At 37.7% G+C, this 21,311-nt stretch overlaps 1 protein-coding gene across 3 annotated transcripts in view; it reads left to right on the plus strand.

Moving 5' to 3' along the window:
* The window catches only part of NLK (nemo like kinase), a 128,442-nt gene that overhangs the window by 62,090 nt on the left and 45,041 nt on the right, over positions 1-21,311 (plus strand). For all 3 annotated transcript variants that reach the window (XR_001349561.2, XR_330245.3, XM_006095505.3), the window contains exon 3: positions 6,082-6,137. Coding sequence is in view for 1 of the 3 variants with exons in the window: in XM_006095505.3 (XP_006095567.1) it covers positions 6,082-6,137 (56 nt within the window). In the remaining 2 variants the exon portion in view is untranslated. The remainder of the gene's footprint in view (positions 1-6,081; positions 6,138-21,311) is intronic.

The raw sequence follows: 21,311 nt of genomic DNA on the forward strand, positions 1-21,311 counted from the left end.
GTCTTTTGAGATTAAGATTTGATTAATAGAAGGAGAAGAAAGGAATGTCATGATGAAAATGACATTTAAAAAGATTAATCTGTCTGGCTGTCGTAGGAAGGTTGGATTTTAATTTGGGTGGTTTTTTTTGTGTGTCAGAGAATAGCTACAAAGCCCTATGAGGTTTATATTTCCTTTTGAATAGAGCCTAAAAGTCACTATATCAAATTCATTGATTTCAGTTGATCTGACTGACTGAGATATACACACATGCACACACACACATATGCACACAATCTTTTATTTGTCCTTAAAGTACAGGTTGTTTTTCATCTTAAAGGATAGGTTTACCTTGATATAGTAACTTAGGGAAACAGAAATGGGTTTAACCTTGTAAAGATTGATGTTGTTAAGGCTTATCACTAGTGTCTAGTCAGAATCTGAGCTATTATAAAATCTGACAAAATATTCTTCACTTTAGCCCAGCTGGCGTGGCTCAGTGGTTGAGCATCAACCTATGAACCAGGAGTTCATGGTTCAGTTCCTGGTCAGGGCACATGCCCAGTTACAGGCTCAATCCCCAGTACTGGGGGCATGCAGGAAGCAATGATTGTTTCTCATCACTGATGTTTCTATTTCTCTCTCCCTCTCCCTTCCTCTCTGAAATCAATAAAAATATTTTTTAAATATATATATTCTTCACTTTATCCACCCATGCTCTTGTGCATGCTTGTACACACACTCAGTTGTCATATCATCATGGAAAAAATATTTTCCTTTTTTTTTTTTTTTCAATCTTGTACTCCTTTGAGAATCTGATGAAAGCTATGAGTCCTTTCTTGGAAAAATGCACACACACACAATTTTGTGTCATTTTAGGCTTTTACTAGTTCTCTAAAGCCCGTTCAGAGCCCCCCTTAGATCCATTGATTCCTGCAAGAATCCCCTATTAATACAAAGTCTTGGATTTTTTTTTTTTTTTTTTGTCCTTGGGTAATAACACCAAACACACAGTAGGCAGTCTATTTGAAGAGTAAGTGAATGAATAAAAGTAATAGAAAAAGATAAATCTCTGGTCTAGAATGATAACCTCAGTGATTTCTCTCTTGGAGATAACTTTTTCCCAATCTTTTCGTACCCTTGAGAAGACTAAGGATGCAAAGAGGAGACACTAGAGACAAAGAAGGATCATTCCTTTTCCTTTGTATCGTCTGACCTAACTCAAACAAGGCCTCTTTGGGTTCATAAGTAGGATGCCTTCCTGTGTGTCATTATTTGTTGTGCTGTAGATGGAGATGTATGACCTTCAGTTCCAGAAAATTTCCTCCATTTTCTCTGTTCTCTCTTGAATTCTGATTAAGCCCGGCATCTGTTAAATCCAGAGAGAACAGGATTTATCCTCTGATTTTCTTTTCTTTTCTCTCTTATTGTCTTTTTCTATTTTTTGAGAGATTTTTATCTTCCAGCTCTTCTCTGAAATTGTTTTTAAAATGCTATTATTTTAATTCTCAACTCTTATTGTTGTTTGTTCAATCTTTCATTGTGGTGTTTTTTCAAGGATAGTTGAGCTCAACAACACCATCAATCAACTGGATATAACTGACACCTATAGACTGCCTCCACAGCTGCAGAATACACATTTTCCTGAAGCTCACATGGAACATTTACCAAGATAGACCACATTCTGAGCCATAGAAAATACCTTAACAAACTTAATAGAATAGAAATTATACAATGTCTGCTGTCAGACCAAAATGGAATTTTGGTCTATAGATTCAGTGGGTTCCATTCACAATCTCAAAGAGGTTTTTACTGGTGGAACTTGACAAGCTAATTCTAAAATCTGTAGGGAAGCACAAGGACCAAGAATAGCTCATAGGGGATCAGACACAGGGGTAGATAAAATGACCAGTGGGGCAAAATAGAAAAATAAGTTGTGTTATATTCAAAGGATCACTATACAGCAAGGAGAAAGAATGCCCTACAGCTGCACACATTAATTTGGACAAATCTCAGAAACATTGAGTGAAAAAGCAAGTCACAAAAGAATAAACACGGTATGATTCCATTTATATAAAATTCAGAAACATGCAAAACCAATACAAATGTAATAAAATTACAAAACAAAGCCAGAGAGTGATTAAGACAGCAGTGTGTCCTCTACCAGAGAGGGGCACACCTACCCAATGACCCAGCAGTTGTACTCCTTGGTATACGCAAGACAAATGATTACATATACCCACCAAATGACCTGTACATGAATGTTCATAGCCGTTTTATTCATAATACCTAGAAATTGGGAAACAACACAAAAGTTTGTCAGCAGTATCCTGGATAAGTACATTGTATTGTATTCCATTCATATAATGATGTACTCTACATTAATAAAAAGGATGAACCACCAATCCACATCAACATGGATGTGTGGTTAATGGGCATGCTCTCCCCAAAATGAGCTGGATATTCAATGTCATCCAAACCATGAATCTCACAGGTATACCAGTAAGTGAAAGAAGCTATACACAAAAGACTATGTGATTCATTTTATATAAAGTTCAGGGACAGACAAAACGAATCTGTGGTGGTAGAAATGAGAATAGTGGTAACCTCTGAGCAAGAATGGTTTTGACAGGAAAGAGGCAAAGGGGCCTTCTGGGTTGTTGAAATGCTTAAATTCTTGATCTGGATTTTAACCATGGAATAAAAATGTGTCCTATTATACATTCTGTGTGGGTAAAAAGAAATTGAATTACTGTTCACTTAGGATGTGTGTACTTTACTATATCTTACAGCTCTATAAAAATAATAGTAATAATATAGTCTCTACCTTAAAGAACTTAAAATCTAATGGGATGGGGGGGATGGAGAGAATGAGGAAAGAGTAGCTCCTTTGCTAAACATGGGATTTAACTCAGTTGTATGAACAGCTAAATGTGTAGTCTTTTTTGTTAATCCTCACCTGAGGATATTTTTTCCATTGCTTTTCAGAGATTGGGGGGAGGGGGTAACGGGGGGAGGGGGAGAGAAACTTTGATGTGAGACACATCGATTGGTTGCCTGCTGCACGTGCCCAACTGGGGGCAGGGAGCGAACCCACAACCCAGGTACATGCCCTTGACCAGGAATCGAACCTGAGACCCTTTTGTGCGCTGGCCGCTGCTCTAACCAGGGAGCAACACCAGCCAGAGCAAAATTTCTAGTCTTTATATTTAGGATTGAGATTATTCACAACAATTGTTTTATTGATAAAGGACTGACTAAAAAGAAAAAAGAAAAAAAAACTAAGTCGTTTACTCATTAAGTAACCAATTTATATGACTCTCCTAACATCACAAAGGTTAAAATTCTAAACAGTGGCTATCATTAAGGAGCTTTTGTCCAGTTCATAAGCGACTTGAGAAATGTGCTGAAACACTGTTGGTAATGACCATTATATAAGCTTTAGTTTGTTTTTTAATTAGAAAAGTATGCCTACTTTTTTTGTATTTGAGATCCTTTGAAGGGTTGTCGGTATTTTGGGGTACTTTAACTCTTTACAAGCATCCTCCTCTATTTACAAGATAAGGTTAATCTCACATAGCTATTTAAATAAGGAGTCAGGCATGAATTCTGGAGTTTGGAACTCTGCTACTGTTCTTTCTAATTTACTTCTCATTTCTGAGATTCCTGGATCATTTCTCCCGGCCTTAGCTCTGTGCCACCTTGAAACACTGTGGAATACCATTCTCTGATGACATTTTTAGGTAAAAAGAACAGGAATAAAAAACAACAGGCGGTTAAAAAATTCCATACAGAGTTTAAAATATTATACCTTTGAAGCTAACAATCACAGCTAAATGCTTGAGTGCAAATGTCTAACCCTGTCTTATATGGCTTTTCTACAAAAAGCCTCATCAAATTTGGAGTAAAAAAGCTTCATTCTTCTCTATCAAGGTTTAAATGTATGGTTGTCACTTTCTTCTAGATAACCTCTAATTATAGCAGATAGATTTGAAGTGTGAAATAGCCTTGTCTAATGGACGCCGTCACTCATTGCATTCTGTTTTCCCGCAAGACAGGATGTATGTTGTTCAGATACCGAGTTTAGAGTCCAAAAGATGTCAAGTAAAACACTAATTTCTAACTGCCTTCCTCAGGCATCAGATATTCATGTTAAAAATTGTTCTATCACATAATGAGACATGAATTTACATGTATTTTTGACACAGTAATTATAGATTTTTTAAATATAGAAATGAAATCTTTTATATGACAAAAAATTATTCTGTACAGAAACTGGAAAATCTGTTATTTTTCCTAAGTATAAACATTTTAATTCAGAAAGGAAAGATAGATATTCTTTATAATAAACATCTAAACTATTTTAAAACATTTATGTTTAACTGGTTTTAAAGTAGGTGAAGGCTTTTTCATTACAGAAGGTTTTAGTTTAATTTAAAATTTTAAAGTGACAAATGCTTGACTGAAAAAAGAATAACCTTTAAAGGGAACAAGGTTTTTTCCACATGTAAATTGCAAGGGGAAAAGAAAGGGAGATGAAGGAGAAATTTGTAGATTAAAACTTAAAAGACATAAATCAACCATAACATGTAAATCTTATTTAGCTCCTGATTTAGACTAACAAACTTTAAAAAAAAGAAAATTGGGAAATTGAGCACTGCATATTTGGTGGTATTAAGAAACATGCATGTATATATAGTAGATTGGTCATTTGTTTTTATTCTTAATAAACTGGTATTAATTCAGTTCAAAATATAAAATATTAAATTTTTATATTTGATAATTTTGTTTTTTATCTTTTAGAGATAATGACCAATGTATGGCTGAAATAAAGCTAGTATTTATATATTCAAAATTATATAGGGAGAGTGGAGGATATAGATGAAACAAGAATGGTCATGTATAGATCACATGAGTATTTACATAATTACATGAGTATTCTTTATACTATTCTGCCCATTTTATGTACTTAAAATTATCCATAATTTAAAAAAAAAATTTCTTAATAAACTAAGCTCAAGATCAGAAAATTTGAATTTGTACTGCCACACAATTTACTTCCTGTTAAATAACTTCCTCCCTATCCTTTGAGCCTGGTATTTTTCATTAGCAAGGTAGGTTTAGATTCTTAAATGTGACATCGTAATTGGGACTTACTAGTAAAAGAGTAGCTAGACAGCTGGTAGGGGAAGTAAGCCTGTTTGTTATGTTTCAATGGCATACTACATTGATAGTATGCTGCTTTTATAAAGGACTTGAATTTCAGATGCCATAAAGTATTTTTTTTCCCCACCTGAGTGACTTTTTGGAGGACTTGGAATAAAATTCAAAATGCTTAACATAATTTAAATAAATTTTATGTGATTATCCCCTACCTTTCTCTTCTGTTTTATCCCAGCCTGTTTTCCTCCCACCCACTATATTCCGTAAGCACTGGCATTTCTGCCTCTAGAATCTTCCTGGTTCTTCCTTGCCTCAATGACTTACATTTGCCTGACCAACTTCTATTCAGCCTTCCACTCAGAGTAGTATTACCACAGAGAAGCTTTTTCTCCACACTCCTCTTTACTTTTTCCCTGCATAATAATAAATGTCATAATTATATATTTGTGTCACTGTTTGTTTGTTTAATGCCTTCCTCTTCCCTAGTCATGAGAGTAGGAATATCAGTTTTGTTCTTATAACCCAAGAGCCCACCATAGTGCCTGCCAGGTAGAATACACTTATTGAAATATTTTTTTAACAGAAGAATAAAGGAATGAATGGTAGGTATGGCTCCTTATGCTCTTAGATAAATACTAATTATTAAAAATAGAACATTTCTTTCTAACACCATCCTATTCAGGGGTTCTGGTAGCATTTAGTATAATCCAGTTGCCTCTCTCATTTGGTTTAGATAGAATTATCTTTTAGATAGTAAATCTACAAACCCATCTTAATGTTTAGGACTGTGTTTCTTGACTGATAAATTTAGTTAATCTCAGTGGTCAATTGTAACTAAACCTTAAATCACTAAAGTGTTAACAGTATTTACTTGTACTTATGTCATATGTTACTTCCTTTTTAGTTCTCTAAATTTTACTTTTTTTTCCCTTTTCTCAGGTACTCTCTGCCCTTGACATACTCCAACCTCCACACATTGACTATTTTGAAGAAATGTATCCTAACCAGGGAATGTGAAAGAAGGGGACACATTTTTTTATTAATTTGTTCTTCTAGTACCTTTTTGGGGTTCTTGCCTTGAAGTGTATTAAATCTCATCCTTGCAGAAGTGGTTGAGTACCTGGAACCAGGTAATTTTGAAATCCCAAGTATCTGACAGAACTTAGTATTAACAGTATATCCTGAGTGATGATATCACAAAACAGGACTTCTGAGCAGAAATTTTACCTAATGTGCACACATCCTTTACTAGTAGATGGGTTATTACCATCCCATATTGCAGATGAAACCAGTGAGGCAGCTATGTTGCAGTGGAACTCAATAAAGTGCTCTTGTGACTGACTATACAATAACTGCCTGTCAGCCAAGAGGATAATATTGCCCTTTTTTCTACCGCTTGGAGTAAGGTGAAAATTAAAGAGCTAGTAATGTAATTTAAATGTCCCAAGTTCCTTGGAATAATGGCAGTGGTGATGGTAATAGCCATCACTTACATGAGTTTTTATCATATGCAAGGCACAATTCTAAGTTCTTTACACATATGAGTTTATTTAATCCCTATAACAGCCATCTGAGGAAGGTATTGTGAATATTCCCATTTAACAGAAGAGGAAATTGAGGCGCAAAAGATTTAAAAAAAAAAAAAACTTGACCAATTTCACAGAGTAAGTAAATGTTGGGGATGGGGTTCAATTCCAAGCAGTCTGACTATATAGTTCAGTCCCTACATACATGATTCTCTCAGGATAGAGGCTTTAACATTCTCGTATCACTACTATAGTTAATGTGTAAAGATAGTATATTAGGTATCATGGATAATAATAAACTGTAAAATAATGCCTGGTAATAGTTCCTGGGACTATGCATGGAAAATATTAAGACTTAAGTTAGGCCATCTGACATTCCTAGGCAAAACATCACCATTTACCATTCTGTACTTGGTAAAGCTTTAAGTAAAAGACAGGAAATCCTAAATCATTAATTTAGTGAGCTCATGATAGTACTGTTTATTCACTCAAGGCTTTTTATTAGCACTAGGCCTGTGACTCAGAATGGAAATCAATATAATAGCAAGATGCTTTTTCTGATTGAGCAGTGAGCTAAACTAAAATCTCATTCTTACTCAAGAGGTAGATAATTCCATACTAGACAATTATCTTTGATATTTTTTCTTAATAATTTGGAACAATTAAGAGCCTCCCAAGGGGAAAGAGAGCAGTTAAAGTACTAGGGAATTGGGAAACCATGTGAGGTGATAGACTTGTCATTGATCAACATTGGGATGTTTTGATCTAATAAACCAAAAGCTCTTGAATGCTGTAATCCTGGATGATATTTTAACCCATGAATCTCTTATGGAATTAATCCCTTTGCAAAGGGTTAATTCAGTGCACTTGGGGTACTCCAACCCTGCACATTCCAAAGAAGGGGCTGGCCCTGACTGACTCCTGGCTGGTAAGAGTGTCTTTGAATACCTGGGGTCTTGGGCCATGTCAGGTGGTTCTGACACGCCCCTTTTTTTAAGTTCAAAATTAACTTAAAGATAGAAGAATTGAGGAAGTTCTTCTCAGTGCTGTATATGTCAGTAGTAGCCACTGAGGAAAAAGCATTAATAATTCCTTTTCGTTGATGGGAAGGAAATCTACATACTAGAAGACACTCCTATGAGTGTGTACTACTATCTCTGCCTCTTTGGAAATAAAGTTGCTGATACCAAACCTTGAAATAAGTAGAAATCCTCTTTAGTAAATAAGAGTTTTACTCTATTATAGGCTGTGTCAGGGGTCGGCAAGATCACCCTCAGGTTCGATGAAAGGACTCGGGGGACCCAGGAAGGCTGTTTGACTCGAGGTTAGAGATTAAAATCAGCAAAGGAAAAAGGTTTATAAGGCAAAGTTCAGGAGAAACCAGGCACAAAGTTCTAGTTGTTCTCTCTTGTTGGAATTGCATAAATAGTGCTTCATTCTCCCAGCAACAATGTATGACAACACAGGCAATGTTGTCAACTAGGGAGGCTCACATGAGCCTTGGTGTCCAGGGTTCTAATTGGACATCAGTAACTAAGCATAGAGCCTCCAAGAAACTGATCTTAGCTACTCAGTCTCCAGCCCACCACTCTTCTCCCTACCCAGAGTTTAAACTAATACAACTGAACCAAGGCCCCAAACAAACAAAAACAGGCGTATCCCATGAATCACATTGTTAGCCTAAACCGTGTGGTGTGGCCAAAGCCCCAGGTATACTGAGATACTCTTAGGAGGCAGGATTTGCAGGGGCAAAGGTTACTTCCCAGGAGCCAGTCATAAAAACTTTGGGAACATATAGGATTTCGGTAGCCCAGATCTGCTGTGTTAACCCTTTATTGAATATGGACCTTCAGTGGGGAAAGAATGTTTTCATATAAGATAATTGGTGAATGTGGGTATATTTAATCAATGCCAAATATATTTAGATTCTCTTCACTGAACACTCAGCTATTCATTATATATATATTTCCTGTCTTACAGTTTAAGCATGAATTGTTTATATTAGGTTTTAGTTTTATGTACTTGGGTTTGTCATTTCTTTAAAAACCCCACGTATGTTTCTATAAGCTAGGAGTTCTCGACCACTTATTATTATTGACCATATTTTAATTAAATCTGGGAGAGACTTGATTCATTATTATTTTAAACTAGAGGCCTGGTGCATGAATTCATGCACGGGTGGGGTCCAGCCAACCTGCCCCAATCGGGCCGGCTGGGGGGAGGGGCCGAGAGCAGTTGGTGGACTGGCCCTGCCCCCAATCAGGATGGGGGGCCATGGGCAGTTTGCCAGCTGGCCCCGCACCAGGTCGAACTCCCGGTCGAAGGGACAATATGCATATTAGCCTTTTATTATATAGGATACTTGCAAAGCAGAAGAAGAGTTAGTACCATTATGATTATTTTAAATCCATGAGTGGCATAGGTGGTATAGTAGCTGTTGGTAGCTGATTTCAGTCCATTTCATTAGTCGACAAAATATTTCTATAAAATTTCTCTCCCCAAAATTGTTCATGAATGTTTAAATAAAAGACTTTGCCATTATATATTTACTAGAGGTTGGGTGCACAGAATCCTAGTGGGAGCACCGCTCAGCCAGAAGCCGGGCTTGCTACTCCTTAGCCGCTAAGCACTTCCACAGAGGTGGGAGAGGCTCCCTCCACCACCACTGCGCTCCCCAGCTGTGAGCCCAGCTTCTGGCTGAGCAGCACTCCCCCTGTGGGAGTGCACTGACCATGGAGCGGGGTGGGGGGAAGGGGGCAGCTCCTGCGTTGAGCATCTGACCCCGGTCAGTGCACATCATAGTGACCTCTGGTCATTCCGCTGTTCAGTCGATTTGCATATTAGGGTTTTATTATATAGGATGGAACCCTCTTGTACACCATTTACTTAAATGTTTTACTTTTTTATTTTTTACCTTCAGGTTTAAAAATTGACACTTGTTTTCACAGTAATTAGCTGGCTACAGATGGAAAAATCTTTCAAACCTAAACTTCAGTATTCTTTTTTTCTTTTGTATAATTTTTTGCTATATGTAGAATGATGCACAGAAAAAAAGTGTTTTCCAGTAGTGGTGCCATTTGGAAAACACCAAATCCTTTAACATAAAAAGGAATTAAACCTATAGCTGACATGGGATTATAAAGACTTTTTAGGAAGGCATGATTTAGCTTGGAGTACAGGGTACTAAAAACAGGTTTTTAAATGGAAACGTAAGAAATGCCTTAGTTACATATATGCTCTGTCTTTGCTGATTCTTTTAATATCCTAAATAGGAATTTTCTGTGTCTTGTGCTTTTTAGTATAAATATGCTGTAGCCAAAGGAAACAAAATTTTCTGTGATTTCCATCTGAAAAATATGACAACGTAATGCATCAAGTACGAAAATATTGAAGATTTAAAAGAATCTCACGTTACTATTTTATTTCAACTTCATATATTATTTATCTGTGTTAGCAGCTCCCTCTGTAGTATCTCAGAAATATGACATGCATTACATGTGGTTTTAGTTGATGGCATGTGTTTTTTAATTGGAAGATTATTGTGTCTTTGCAGATTTTAGAATGGGTAATGTTTTGTTTTCTTCTAAAATATATATCTTTTTATTGATTTCAGAGAGGAAGGGAGAGGGAGAGAGATAGAAACATCAATGATGAGAGAGAATCATTGATTGGCTGCTTCCTGCACACCCCACAGTGGGGAGGGTGAGAATCTAGCCCACAACCTGGGCATGTGCCCTGACTGGGCATTGAACTGTGACCTCCTGGTTCATAGGTCAATGCTCAACCACTGAGCCATGCCATCCAGGCAGAATAGGTAATGTTTTTAGTTTTAAATATATATATTCATGGAATTGTTCTTTGAGAAAACTTTTGAGATCTGTTTAAGGCTCTGTCATTTTAGGTAAATTCTAAGTATATTGCTTTGCATCTAATGGATGTTGTAATACTTAGTTGATAAAGGAATCAGTTCGTAGAGTCAAAAATATATATTTGTCATATTATTTAAGCTGTAAAGGGAAAGAAATAATCTTTTTGTTTGTTTTTTGTATTTTATATGTTTTTTAAATTTGATTTCATAGAGGGAAAGGAGAGGGAGAGAAAGATAGAAACATCAATGATGAGAGAGAACCATCAGTTGGCTGCCTCCTGTACGACCCTACTGGGGATTGAGCCTGAAACCCGGGCATGTGCCTTGACCAGGAATCAAATCATGACCTCCTGGTTCATGGGTTGACCCTCAATCACTGAGCGACACTGGCCGGGCAAAAGAAATAATATTCCACTGAATATACGTACCATATCATTACACTTTTTTCTAAGATGAGAAAATTGGGATGTTATATTACATATGCAACTTTTAGTAGGCAATTATTTTAAACCAGAAGATGTCTTTAAAACTAATTGAATAGTTAATATTTTAGAAATATCTGAAGTCTGTGGACATTTTGATATCATTGTGTACAATAAAAGTATCAGCATATTAGTATCATGCAGTTAATCATACGTCTTTTTCTGAAACTAATAAAGTGATTACATTTTGCCCACAAAAATCTAGCTTGGGTTTTTAAAGACTCTGCATCTTTAAATAATTCCTTAAGCAACTTTTATAAAGACTGTCTGGATTATAACTGCTTACAAATCTACCTATAAGGCACAACAGATTTAGCAGAAGTCAGGTATGGAAGGAGTAATACATTCTACCACAACCTCTGTATCATATAGCTTTTGTTTTTTTTCATATTTTTTAAATCTAATATATCAACCTAGAAAGTATATTCTTTAATAATTAAGAAAGATTGCCCTAACCGGTTTGGCTCAGTGGATAGAGCCTGTGTACTGAGGGGTCCCGGGTTCGATTCCAGTCAAGGGCATGTACCTTGGTTGTGGGCACATCCCCAGTAGGAGGTATGCAGGAGGCAGTTGATCGATGTTTCTAACTCTATCCTTCTCTCTTCCTCTCTGTAAAAAATCAATAAAATATTTTAAAAAATAATTAAGAAAGATTATGTATTTTTCTGAGCTGAACTGTTGTTAGCTTGCTAAAGGATTGCGTTATTCATTTTACACTTTGAGTTTCTGTTTGGAAGTCTGTATGAAAACAGTTTGGCACTTAATTACTTTGAGCATACTAAAATTTAATCCAAGAGAAACCAGTGCTAATTGTTGATTGGGAAACATTATTTGTCCTGCTTCAGTCAGGATTCTGGACTCTATACAAAAACAGGCTCCTTCCCAGAAAGTACTGGATGCCAACTAGATTAGAAATAAAAAATCTGGCTTGCTTTGGGAAAAGCTTTTTTAAAAAAAAAAAATGTTTTAATTGATTTCAGAGAGGAAGAGAGAGGGAGAGAGAGAAATATCAGTGATGAGAGGGAATCATTGATTGGCTGCCTCCTGCATACCCCTGACTGGAAATCGAGCCCACAATCCAGGCATGTGCCCTTGACCAGAATCCAACCCAGGACCCTTCAGTCCGCAGGCCAATGCTCTATCCACTGAGCCAAACCAGCTAGGGTGGGAAAAGCTTATTTTTAACTTGAAACATAATCTTAGTATTTTATGGAGGCGAATATAGGTGGTCCAGGTCTTCTGTGCTAGAAGCACTTACAACCTAAAACCAATGGAAATGAGAAATCTAATAGAGTGACCATGTTTCCCAGATTGCCAAGACTCATGGATTTTACCTGATGTCCTGATATAATAAGTTCTTTCTTTCACTTTCAGAAGTGCCCCTGTTTGGATAATAGGTTTGGCTTGTGCAGGCAACATTTAAACTGGAATCTCCTGTCATAAAGGCAGCGAGGGGAACTTACATATCCATCTCAGCCAGTTAAACTCCTTGGTAGGCAGTCATGTAGTTTTTGGGTCTCCAGATGTAGTAGTTTAATTGATAGTATTATACACTCTATTTTATAGCAACATTTTATAATTTAAAGAATATTCAATATATGATTCTCTGGTGCTATGAAACAGCTCTAGGAGTCAGTGAAGAGTGAAAAACAAAAACAAAATGGTGTATATACATATATAAGTGTACTCTTTCTGCAACAACAGTTCCAGAAATCTGCATCCTAAGAGCTTTGATGATTGCCATATTGTTAGAATGTCTTTCTTCATTTATTCCATAAGCATCAGCATCAACTATGTTCCTAAAACCAGGAATATTTTATTTTTTTATTTTGCTTACTGTTGTATTCTCAGTCCTTAGAACAGTGTCTGACATATAGGAGGTGCTAAGTAAGTATTTGTAAAATTAATAAATAAGATAGTCTCTGCCTTCCAGGTTTGTAATTTAGTGGGGGATACAATCATAAATAACTAGAGGCCTGATGCACGAAATTTGTGCAAGGGGCTTGGCCCTCGCAGCCCCAGCTGCCTCGGCCCTTGCAGCCCCAGCTTCATCCTGAAGGTCGCCTAGACCAGCGGTTCTCAACCTGTGGGTCGCGACCCATTTGGGGGTCGAACGACCCTTTCACAGGGGTCGCCTAAGACCATCGGAAAACACATATATAATTACATATTGTTTTTGTGATTAATCACTATGCTTTAATTATGTTCAATTTGTAACAATGAAAATACATCCTGCATATCAGATATTTACATTACAATTCATAACAGTAGCAAAATTACAGTTATGAAGTAGCAACGAAAATAATTTTATGGTTGGGGGTCACCACAACATGAGGAACTGTATTAAAGGGTCGAAGCATTAGGAAGGTTGAGAACCACTGGCCTAGACGGTCGTTCTGCTGTTTGGTCTAATTAGCATATTAGCTCTTTATTATATAGGATAATCATCATTTAGGTTGGAGAGTATAGCAATAGAAAAGATCTTAATGTGTCTTTAATGTTGGGATCCACTAGACCAGTGGTCGGCAAACTCTCGAGCCACATGCAGCTCTTTGGCCCCTTGAGTGTGGCTCTTCCACAAAATACCACGTGCGGGCACGCACGTACAGTGCGATTGAAACTTCGTGGCCCATGCGCAGAAGTCACTATTTTGTGGAAGAGCCACACTCAAGGGGCCAAAGAGCCACATGTGGCTCGCGAGCCGCAGTTCGCAAACCACTGCACTAGACCAGTGGTTCTCAACCTTCTGGCCCTTTAAATACAGTTCCTCGTGTTGTGACCCAACCATAAAATTATTTTCATTGCTACTTCATAACTGTAATGTTGCTAATGTTATGAATCGTAATGTAAATATCTGATATGCAGGATGGTCTTAGGCGACCCCTGTGAAAGGGTCGTTCGACTGCCAAAGGGGTCGCAACCCACAGGTTGAGAACTGCTGCACTAGACTAAAGGACTGGAGTGATTATCTGCATGTATGTTGAAGTTATCAGTTACCACCTGAGGGATTTTAAATATGCAAATATAAGCCAGTTGTTTGTGCTGTCTCACTAAGATTGGGATTGTTGTGATAAGAGAGTGTGGAATTAATTTCTGGTATGTCTTTTTTTAAAGGAGAGATCTTAGAGGATTAGCCCTGAAAGCAACCATAACCTGGAAAAAGGGTAGGAGAGAAGGAAGCAGCTCTTTAAATGGAGACCAAGTTCTCCATAATCATGTTCATGCTCTTCATCATAAATGCTTTTTTGACAACCAAATTAACTGTGATTGATCTACAAATTTTTTTAAAACCTCAAGGCCTAATTCATCTTCTGTTTAAGCTTTAAGAAACTCAGACTATATCATATTTTAAGCAAAGTTCTGACTTTATTTTCATTCTGACATATCAACAGTGGAAAGGGCAGCATTCAAAATGAGGTATCAAAAGTTGAAGACTGGAGGAAGTGGAGGGACCGATTAAAAAAGATAAGAGAGCCTGGCCATCGTGGCTCATTGATTGACCATTGACTTATGAATCAAGAGGTCATGGTTCAATTCCTGCTCAGGGCAAATACCCTGGTTGTGGGCTCGATTCCCAGTGTGGGGTGTGCAGGAGGCGGCCAATCAATGATTCTCTCTCATCATTGATGTTTCTATCTCTTCCCCTTCATCTCTGAAATCAAACAATATATTTTTAAAAAAGAAAAAGAGAGAACTCATGGACATGGACAACAGTGGTGATTTCGGGGAGAGGGATGGGTGGAGGTGGAAGAGAGCATAGAGGGGATAAAGGGTGATGGATAAAAAGAAGTTTAAGGCTGTATGTCAGAGCTTTGAGCTAATCACCCAAACCCTCTGCTTCATTCACTCTTAGAATGATGAGTTTTTTAACTAATAGTAGATTCAAAGTCATGCATTTAAACTGAAGCATATGCAACACAGTTTTAATTAATTTATGCCCAATTCCATTCATTTAGTTTATTTTCCAGAGTGAGCATGAGCTAGGAATCAAGAATGTGAAATCAGCTCCCATACACTTCCCATAGTGGGAGCATTTCACCAAACTAAGTGTGAGACTGGTGTTGAGAGAGGTACTTTAACACAAGCCCTCTGTTTCATATGGGGTTCAATCAAAGAAAACAGCACTCTGTTCCAATACCACAGAACACAATACTGTTGAATTTAGTGAGAGGTTGATAATATTGGTCCCCAACATAGTGTCTTCCCAGTTGATTTTTTGTGATACTTGATGTTTGTTTTATGCCCTAACTTCAGAACTTTGCACTCAGGAAACATGTACCAGCAGGTAGTGTAAAGTACAACAGTCATTGCTGTTGTTCCTTTTCATGTATGTGTGTGTGTGTGTGTGTGTGTGTGTGTGTGTGTGTATTCATATTGGATTGATTTTTACAGAAAGGCGGGGAAAGGGATAGAGTTAGAAATATCGATGAGAAACATCAATCATCTGCCTCCTGCATACCCCCTACTGGGGATCGAGCCCACAACCAAGGTACATGCCCTTGACTGGAATCGAACCCAGGACCCTTCAGTCTGCAGGCCAACGCTCTATCCACTGAGCCAAACTGGTGAGGGCCATTGCTGTTATTCTTAAGTTCATGATTCAGTGGAGATAATTGATAATTTTTAAATAATTATAATACCAAGTAAATCAGTTTTATAATAGAGATATTAACCAGTGTTTCTTAAGTAGAAAAATTCCTCTCTCCTCTTCTCCCCCTAAAAAAAGGAGTTTGGGAGACTGATCTGAACTTAAAATTTTCATAGAATAAGATATTTTAATAGTCCTTCCTATATCAATCCATAGAGATCAATTACCTATAAGTAGAATACATATATTTTCTTTTTATATATATATATATATTTTATTGATTTAAGAAAGGAAGGGAGAGAGAAATAGAAACATCAATGATGAGAGAGGATCATGGATCGGCTGCCTCTGGCACGCCCCCTACTGGGGATGAAGCATGCAGCCCAGGGATGTGCCCAGACAGGGACCTCCTGGTTCATAGGTTGACACTTCCACTGAGCCATGTCGGCTGGGCAAATAAATACATCTTCAATATTTACAGTTGTATTCTTATTTTTCCACAAAATTTTAGGTAGCATCTGATTTCTCTTGGTGGGTCCATGCATAATAGAATATTCATTCCATAAATGTTACAAAGTGGGGACTGTGAACAAATGAATGAGGCACTATGGCAGATCTTATATCTTTTTTCAGCTTTATTGAGATATAATTGACATATAACAACGTAATATCTGGATGGAGAAAGCAGATCCCTTAAAATGGACCACCATTTTGTTTTGTCTCTTCCTAACTGCCATAAAAAGTACTCAGAAACAGACCTAGCCTGTTTGACCCAAACAGACTGAAGGATCCTGGGTTCTATTCCAGTCAAGGGCACATACTGGTTGCAGGCTTGATTCCCCAGCCCTGATCAGGGCCCATGCAGGGGGCAACCAATCAGTGTGTCTCTCTCACATCAATGTTTCTCTCTGTCTTTCCTGCTCCTTTCCATTCTCTCTTTAAAAATATCAATGGGAAAATATCGGGTGAGAATTAACAAAAAAAGTACTCAGAAACAGAATTCTGATATTCCTCTCCTAGATTCATTCTTCTAGGTTTTTGTTCTCTGTATATTTTGAATCCTCTCTGCCCTTCATAACTGTTCCTTTAATAAATTTGTCTTTAAAAATCTTCAAAAATTAATTTCACTGGTGATGGCTAGGTAAGGTAAGGAAGTATCAATAGCTTAGCATATTGAGAGGTTTGTCCTTCCTTCAGACTGCTGTTTGTGGTTGTTTATACCACTGATAGTAATCTACTCTTGGTTTTAATGACACCATTCTTGCAGCTTTACAATAGAACAGACTGGAGTAAATTGCTCTCAAATTCTGTTGGGCAGAAGGACATTTGAAACCAGATTGTCTGGACACAGAATTAAGTTTTTCACCGATAAGAAAGGGTGAGTGGGTCTAATTTGAGGGCTCATTGTCTGTTGGAGAAAGTGTTAAGATTTGTTGTATTGGCAAAAAGAAGCATGATGCAGTTTATATGACTTGTACATTCTTTATCCTTTGAATGGATTAAGAGGTGATTGGAGAATTTGCCTCTTCTTTTTATGAATTAAAAAAAAATTAGAGAAGTAAAATGTTTCTAAACTAGGTAGAGGCTCTTTCAAATAGCTTTTTTTTTTTTTAATGTTCAGAAAACAACTAGTGACTATTCCAGTCATTTCATTTGATTTCTCTTCCTTCCTTGGGTTTGTGTATATGTGCATTTACTTTGGATGGTTATGATGGTGGGAGATTAGTAGTCACCAAGCTCTCCCATCTACATTTGACAGACACAGAGCTTGCCTTTGCTTTCTCCAGGGTACTTGGAGAAGAAGAGGTGAGGTTTGAAATAACATCATTTTCTCTAGAATGCTCTTTCTATTTTTTACATGTGTGTTTATAGCCTTAGTGACAAGGACTCAGCCAACAGAACCTCCTGGGCTATGTCAGAGTATATGGAATGATAGCTTTCCAGTTTTTTTCTGGTGTAGAATTGATTTTTTTTTAGTCAGTTTTAAATTTCAAATTAAAGGTAGTTTTAATTTTTTTAATTTTTACCTTGAAAAGAAAAGGGAATTTGCCTTTGCCTGGGAAAGAGATTGTTGTATTCAAACATTTTAACAATGTGACCTTTCATTGCATTGATTTCTATAGAAAAGCACAGGCATGCTTCAGAAAAGGTCAGTGATTCTAATTGAAGCACACATGGATTTTTTTCTAGCTGCAAAGGCGCCCATGGTTTTTGTTGCAAAGAAGATGATGAGATTTAGGGCTAACCATTTGTTACAAGAGAAAGCAATTCTCTCTGATGCATTGCTGTTTTTCTTTCACGTGGAAAGCATTGTTTGAAATCAACAATATCCATAAACCAGATTTTCATTATCCATGCTATTTAATGCCCTCATTTTTATTTCAAAGGCACTTACATATCTGAGATCTAGGTTGAAATTTCCCTTCTCAGTGGACCAGATTTTTGGAACAACAAAAAAAAATGTGAGGAAAGAGATACTATTAAATCTCAAATATTTATAGTTGTGAGATTTTCTTCTTTCAAACAGGAATGGCAGGATTTCAGAATTAATGCTTTTTTGGGGGTTAAGCATGTTTTAACTGCCATTCTTGGACTTTTCATGTAAGAGAATCTATAGCTTGGGGAGCCAGACTTAAGGATCTGCTTACTACAATTCACTGTGTCCTTTTGGAAAAATCACTTAACTCATATTTATTCAAACATGTATCACACAAAGATGAAGACTTTAAAAAAAAAAGGATTGTAAAACTGTTGACCTATATGGGCACCTACTTAATAAATACTTAATATTGCAAGATTTCTTTTTCATAATCTGGCTTAGTGTTGGTTTCTGTCCAATATTAAATGAAAGAAAGAATGAATCAGTTTTCATTATCTGAAGTCAGTAAAAACTATTTAGGGATTAAAATTGTTTTCTCGAAACTTCCTATATTTATTCTGTAGGAAATAATTCAAATACAACAGGCTCTTCATTTTCTTCTAAGCTAAATCAGTTAAATACCCTATTTTGCTATATGAAAGTTTTAACACATTAATAGTTTTTCATACAACATCAGTCGCTCATTGCACATAGAACATTAAATGTGTTGAGACTTCAGTTTCATTGAGCAGGCAGAGCAGCCTGCTATAGTTCTAAACTCCAGATGGTGAGCTTTTGAACCTGATAGGTAGCTTTTTTAATAAGACCCTATCACAAATTGTCACAGGAATATTGTTATTAAAGTACTTATTTAGCAGTGCTTTCTTATTATAAAGCACCTTATCAATAGTAAGCATTTATTCCTAATCCTATATAATAAAAGCCCAGTGACCATAACGGCAGAACGACCGCTCGACCAGTCACTATGAGGTGCATTGACCACCTCTCAGTCCCTCCCCCAGTGGGGGTCAGGACTGGCGGATGGGCGGAACGGCCAATCTCTTGGTTTCTCCCCCTGGCCCGCAGGCTCTGATCCCCAGATGGCAAACTGGGAACCTGGGGGGGGGGGGGGGGAGCCGGGAAAGATGGCCCTGGTCACAGGCTAGGCCTAGGGACCATACCTGTGCACAAATTTCATGTGTCGGGCCTCTAGTAGTTTATAAATTCCTCCAGTTCTTATTAACTAGCTGTAATGTATCAGTTTTATTCTTTCCCTTTTGTCTGAGAGGATGGGAACGATCTAAGTCATAGACTGGTTTGCAAGCTTAAACATGGGAATGTGGAAAATTGACCTTCATTGCATATTCTTAGTGCAGCAATTTTCTACCTTTTTCACCTCATGGCACACATAAACTAATTACTAAAATTCTGTGGCACACCAAAAAATATTTTTTTGCCAATCTGTCAAAAAATAGGTATAATTTTGATTCATTCACACTAGACAGTTATTGTTGTGTTGGCTGTTCTCATTATTTTTTATTTGAAAATCTAAGCGAGGGAGGAAACCAAGATGGCGGCATAGGTGAACACCGGAGATTGCTGCCGCAAACAACCACTTCAAAAATACAACTAAAAGACGGAACGGACATCACCCAGAACCACAGGAAGGCTGGCTGAGGAGAGATTCTTCAACTAGAAGGAAAGAGAACAGCATACCGAGGCTCAGAGGAGGCGCAGTGTGGAAAATACAAAGGTACGGAGGTGCGTGTGAAGCCGGCTGGTGGCTGAGGGCGCGGTTGTCGTTTTCAATCAGGAGGGAGTCTCAGACTCTGAGCTCCAGATCCGGGTGAGTCTCTAGGGACTCAGACTCAAATGGGAGAAGCAGGATTGTCTGGCATCAGTCGGAACGTGAGGGCAGCTTTCTCTCCAAGGTTTGCAGCGGTTGCTGGGGTTCTGAGAAGCAGAGCCTCTGGGAACGGGACTGAGAGCAGCCATAACTGCTCCCTCCACCCGCCCTGTTGATCCCCTGCGACCCGACCCGCCCAAACCCTGCGCAGAGCCATTTGCCGGATAGCCTCAGGCAAAGGCTAGATTAGCACCTCTCCAGAGGACAGAAGTTTTCCCACTGCAGACACAGCTGATTCTCACAGCCAGTCGGCCTGGTGGTCAAATCCCTCTAGTATTAACTACAACAATCAAGGCTTAACTAGAACAAGACTGCGCACAAAGACCACAAGAGGGTGCACCAAGAAAGCATAAAAAATGCGGAGACAAAAAAAATGACAGAAATGGAGGATATAGAGCTAAAAAACGCACTTTTGAGGGCTTTCAATAATTTGCTAGAAACTGCCGATAAACTTGATGAGAGCCTCAAGAAATCTAATGAGACCCTCGATGTTGTGATAAAGAACCAACTAGAAATTAAGAATACACTGACTGAAATAAAGAATATTACAGACACCCAACAGCAGACCAGAGGAGCCCAAGAATCAAGTCAAAGATTTGAAATGCGAAGAAGCAAAAAACACCCAACCGGAAAAGCAAAATGAAAAAAGAATCCGAAAATACGAAGATAGTGTAAGGAGCCTCTGGGACAGTTTCAAACGCACCAACATCAGAATTATAGGGGTACCAGAAGATGAGAGACAGCAAGATATTGAAAACCTATTTGAAGAAATAATGACAGAAAACTTCCCCTACCTGGTGAAAGAAATGGACTTACAGGTCCAAGAAGCCCAGAGAACCCCAAACAAAAGGAATCCAAAGAGGACCACACCAAGACACATCATAATTAAAATGCCAAGAGCAAAAGGCAAAGAGAGAATCTTAAAAGCAGCAAGAGAAAGAGACTCAATTACCTACAAGGGAATACCCATACAACTGTCAGCTGATTTCTCAACAGAAACTTTGCAGGCCAGAAGGGAATGGCAAGAAATATTCAAAGTGCTGAATACCAAGAACCTACAACCAAGATTACTTTATCCAGCAAAGCTATCATTCAGAATTGAAGGTCAGATAAAGAGCTTCACAGATAAGGAAAAGCTAAAGGAGTTCATCACCACTAAACCAGTATTATACGAAATGCTGAAAGGTATCCTTTAAGAAGAGGAAGAAGAAGAAAAAGGTAAAGATACAAATTATGAACAACAAACATGCATCTATCAACAAGTGAATCTAAGAATCAAGTGAATAAATAATCTGATGTACAGAATGAACTGGTGATTATAATGAATCAGGGACATAGAAAGGGAATGGACTGACTATTCTTGGGGGGGAAAGGGGAGTGGGAGATGCGGGAAGAGACTGGACAAAAATCGTGCACCTATGGATGAGGACAGTGGGTGGG

This window comes from Myotis lucifugus, unplaced genomic scaffold (genome assembly GCF_000147115.1).
Source record: "Myotis lucifugus unplaced genomic scaffold, Myoluc2.0 scaffold_157, whole genome shotgun sequence".
NCBI classification, from domain to species: Eukaryota; Metazoa; Chordata; class Mammalia; order Chiroptera; family Vespertilionidae; genus Myotis; species Myotis lucifugus.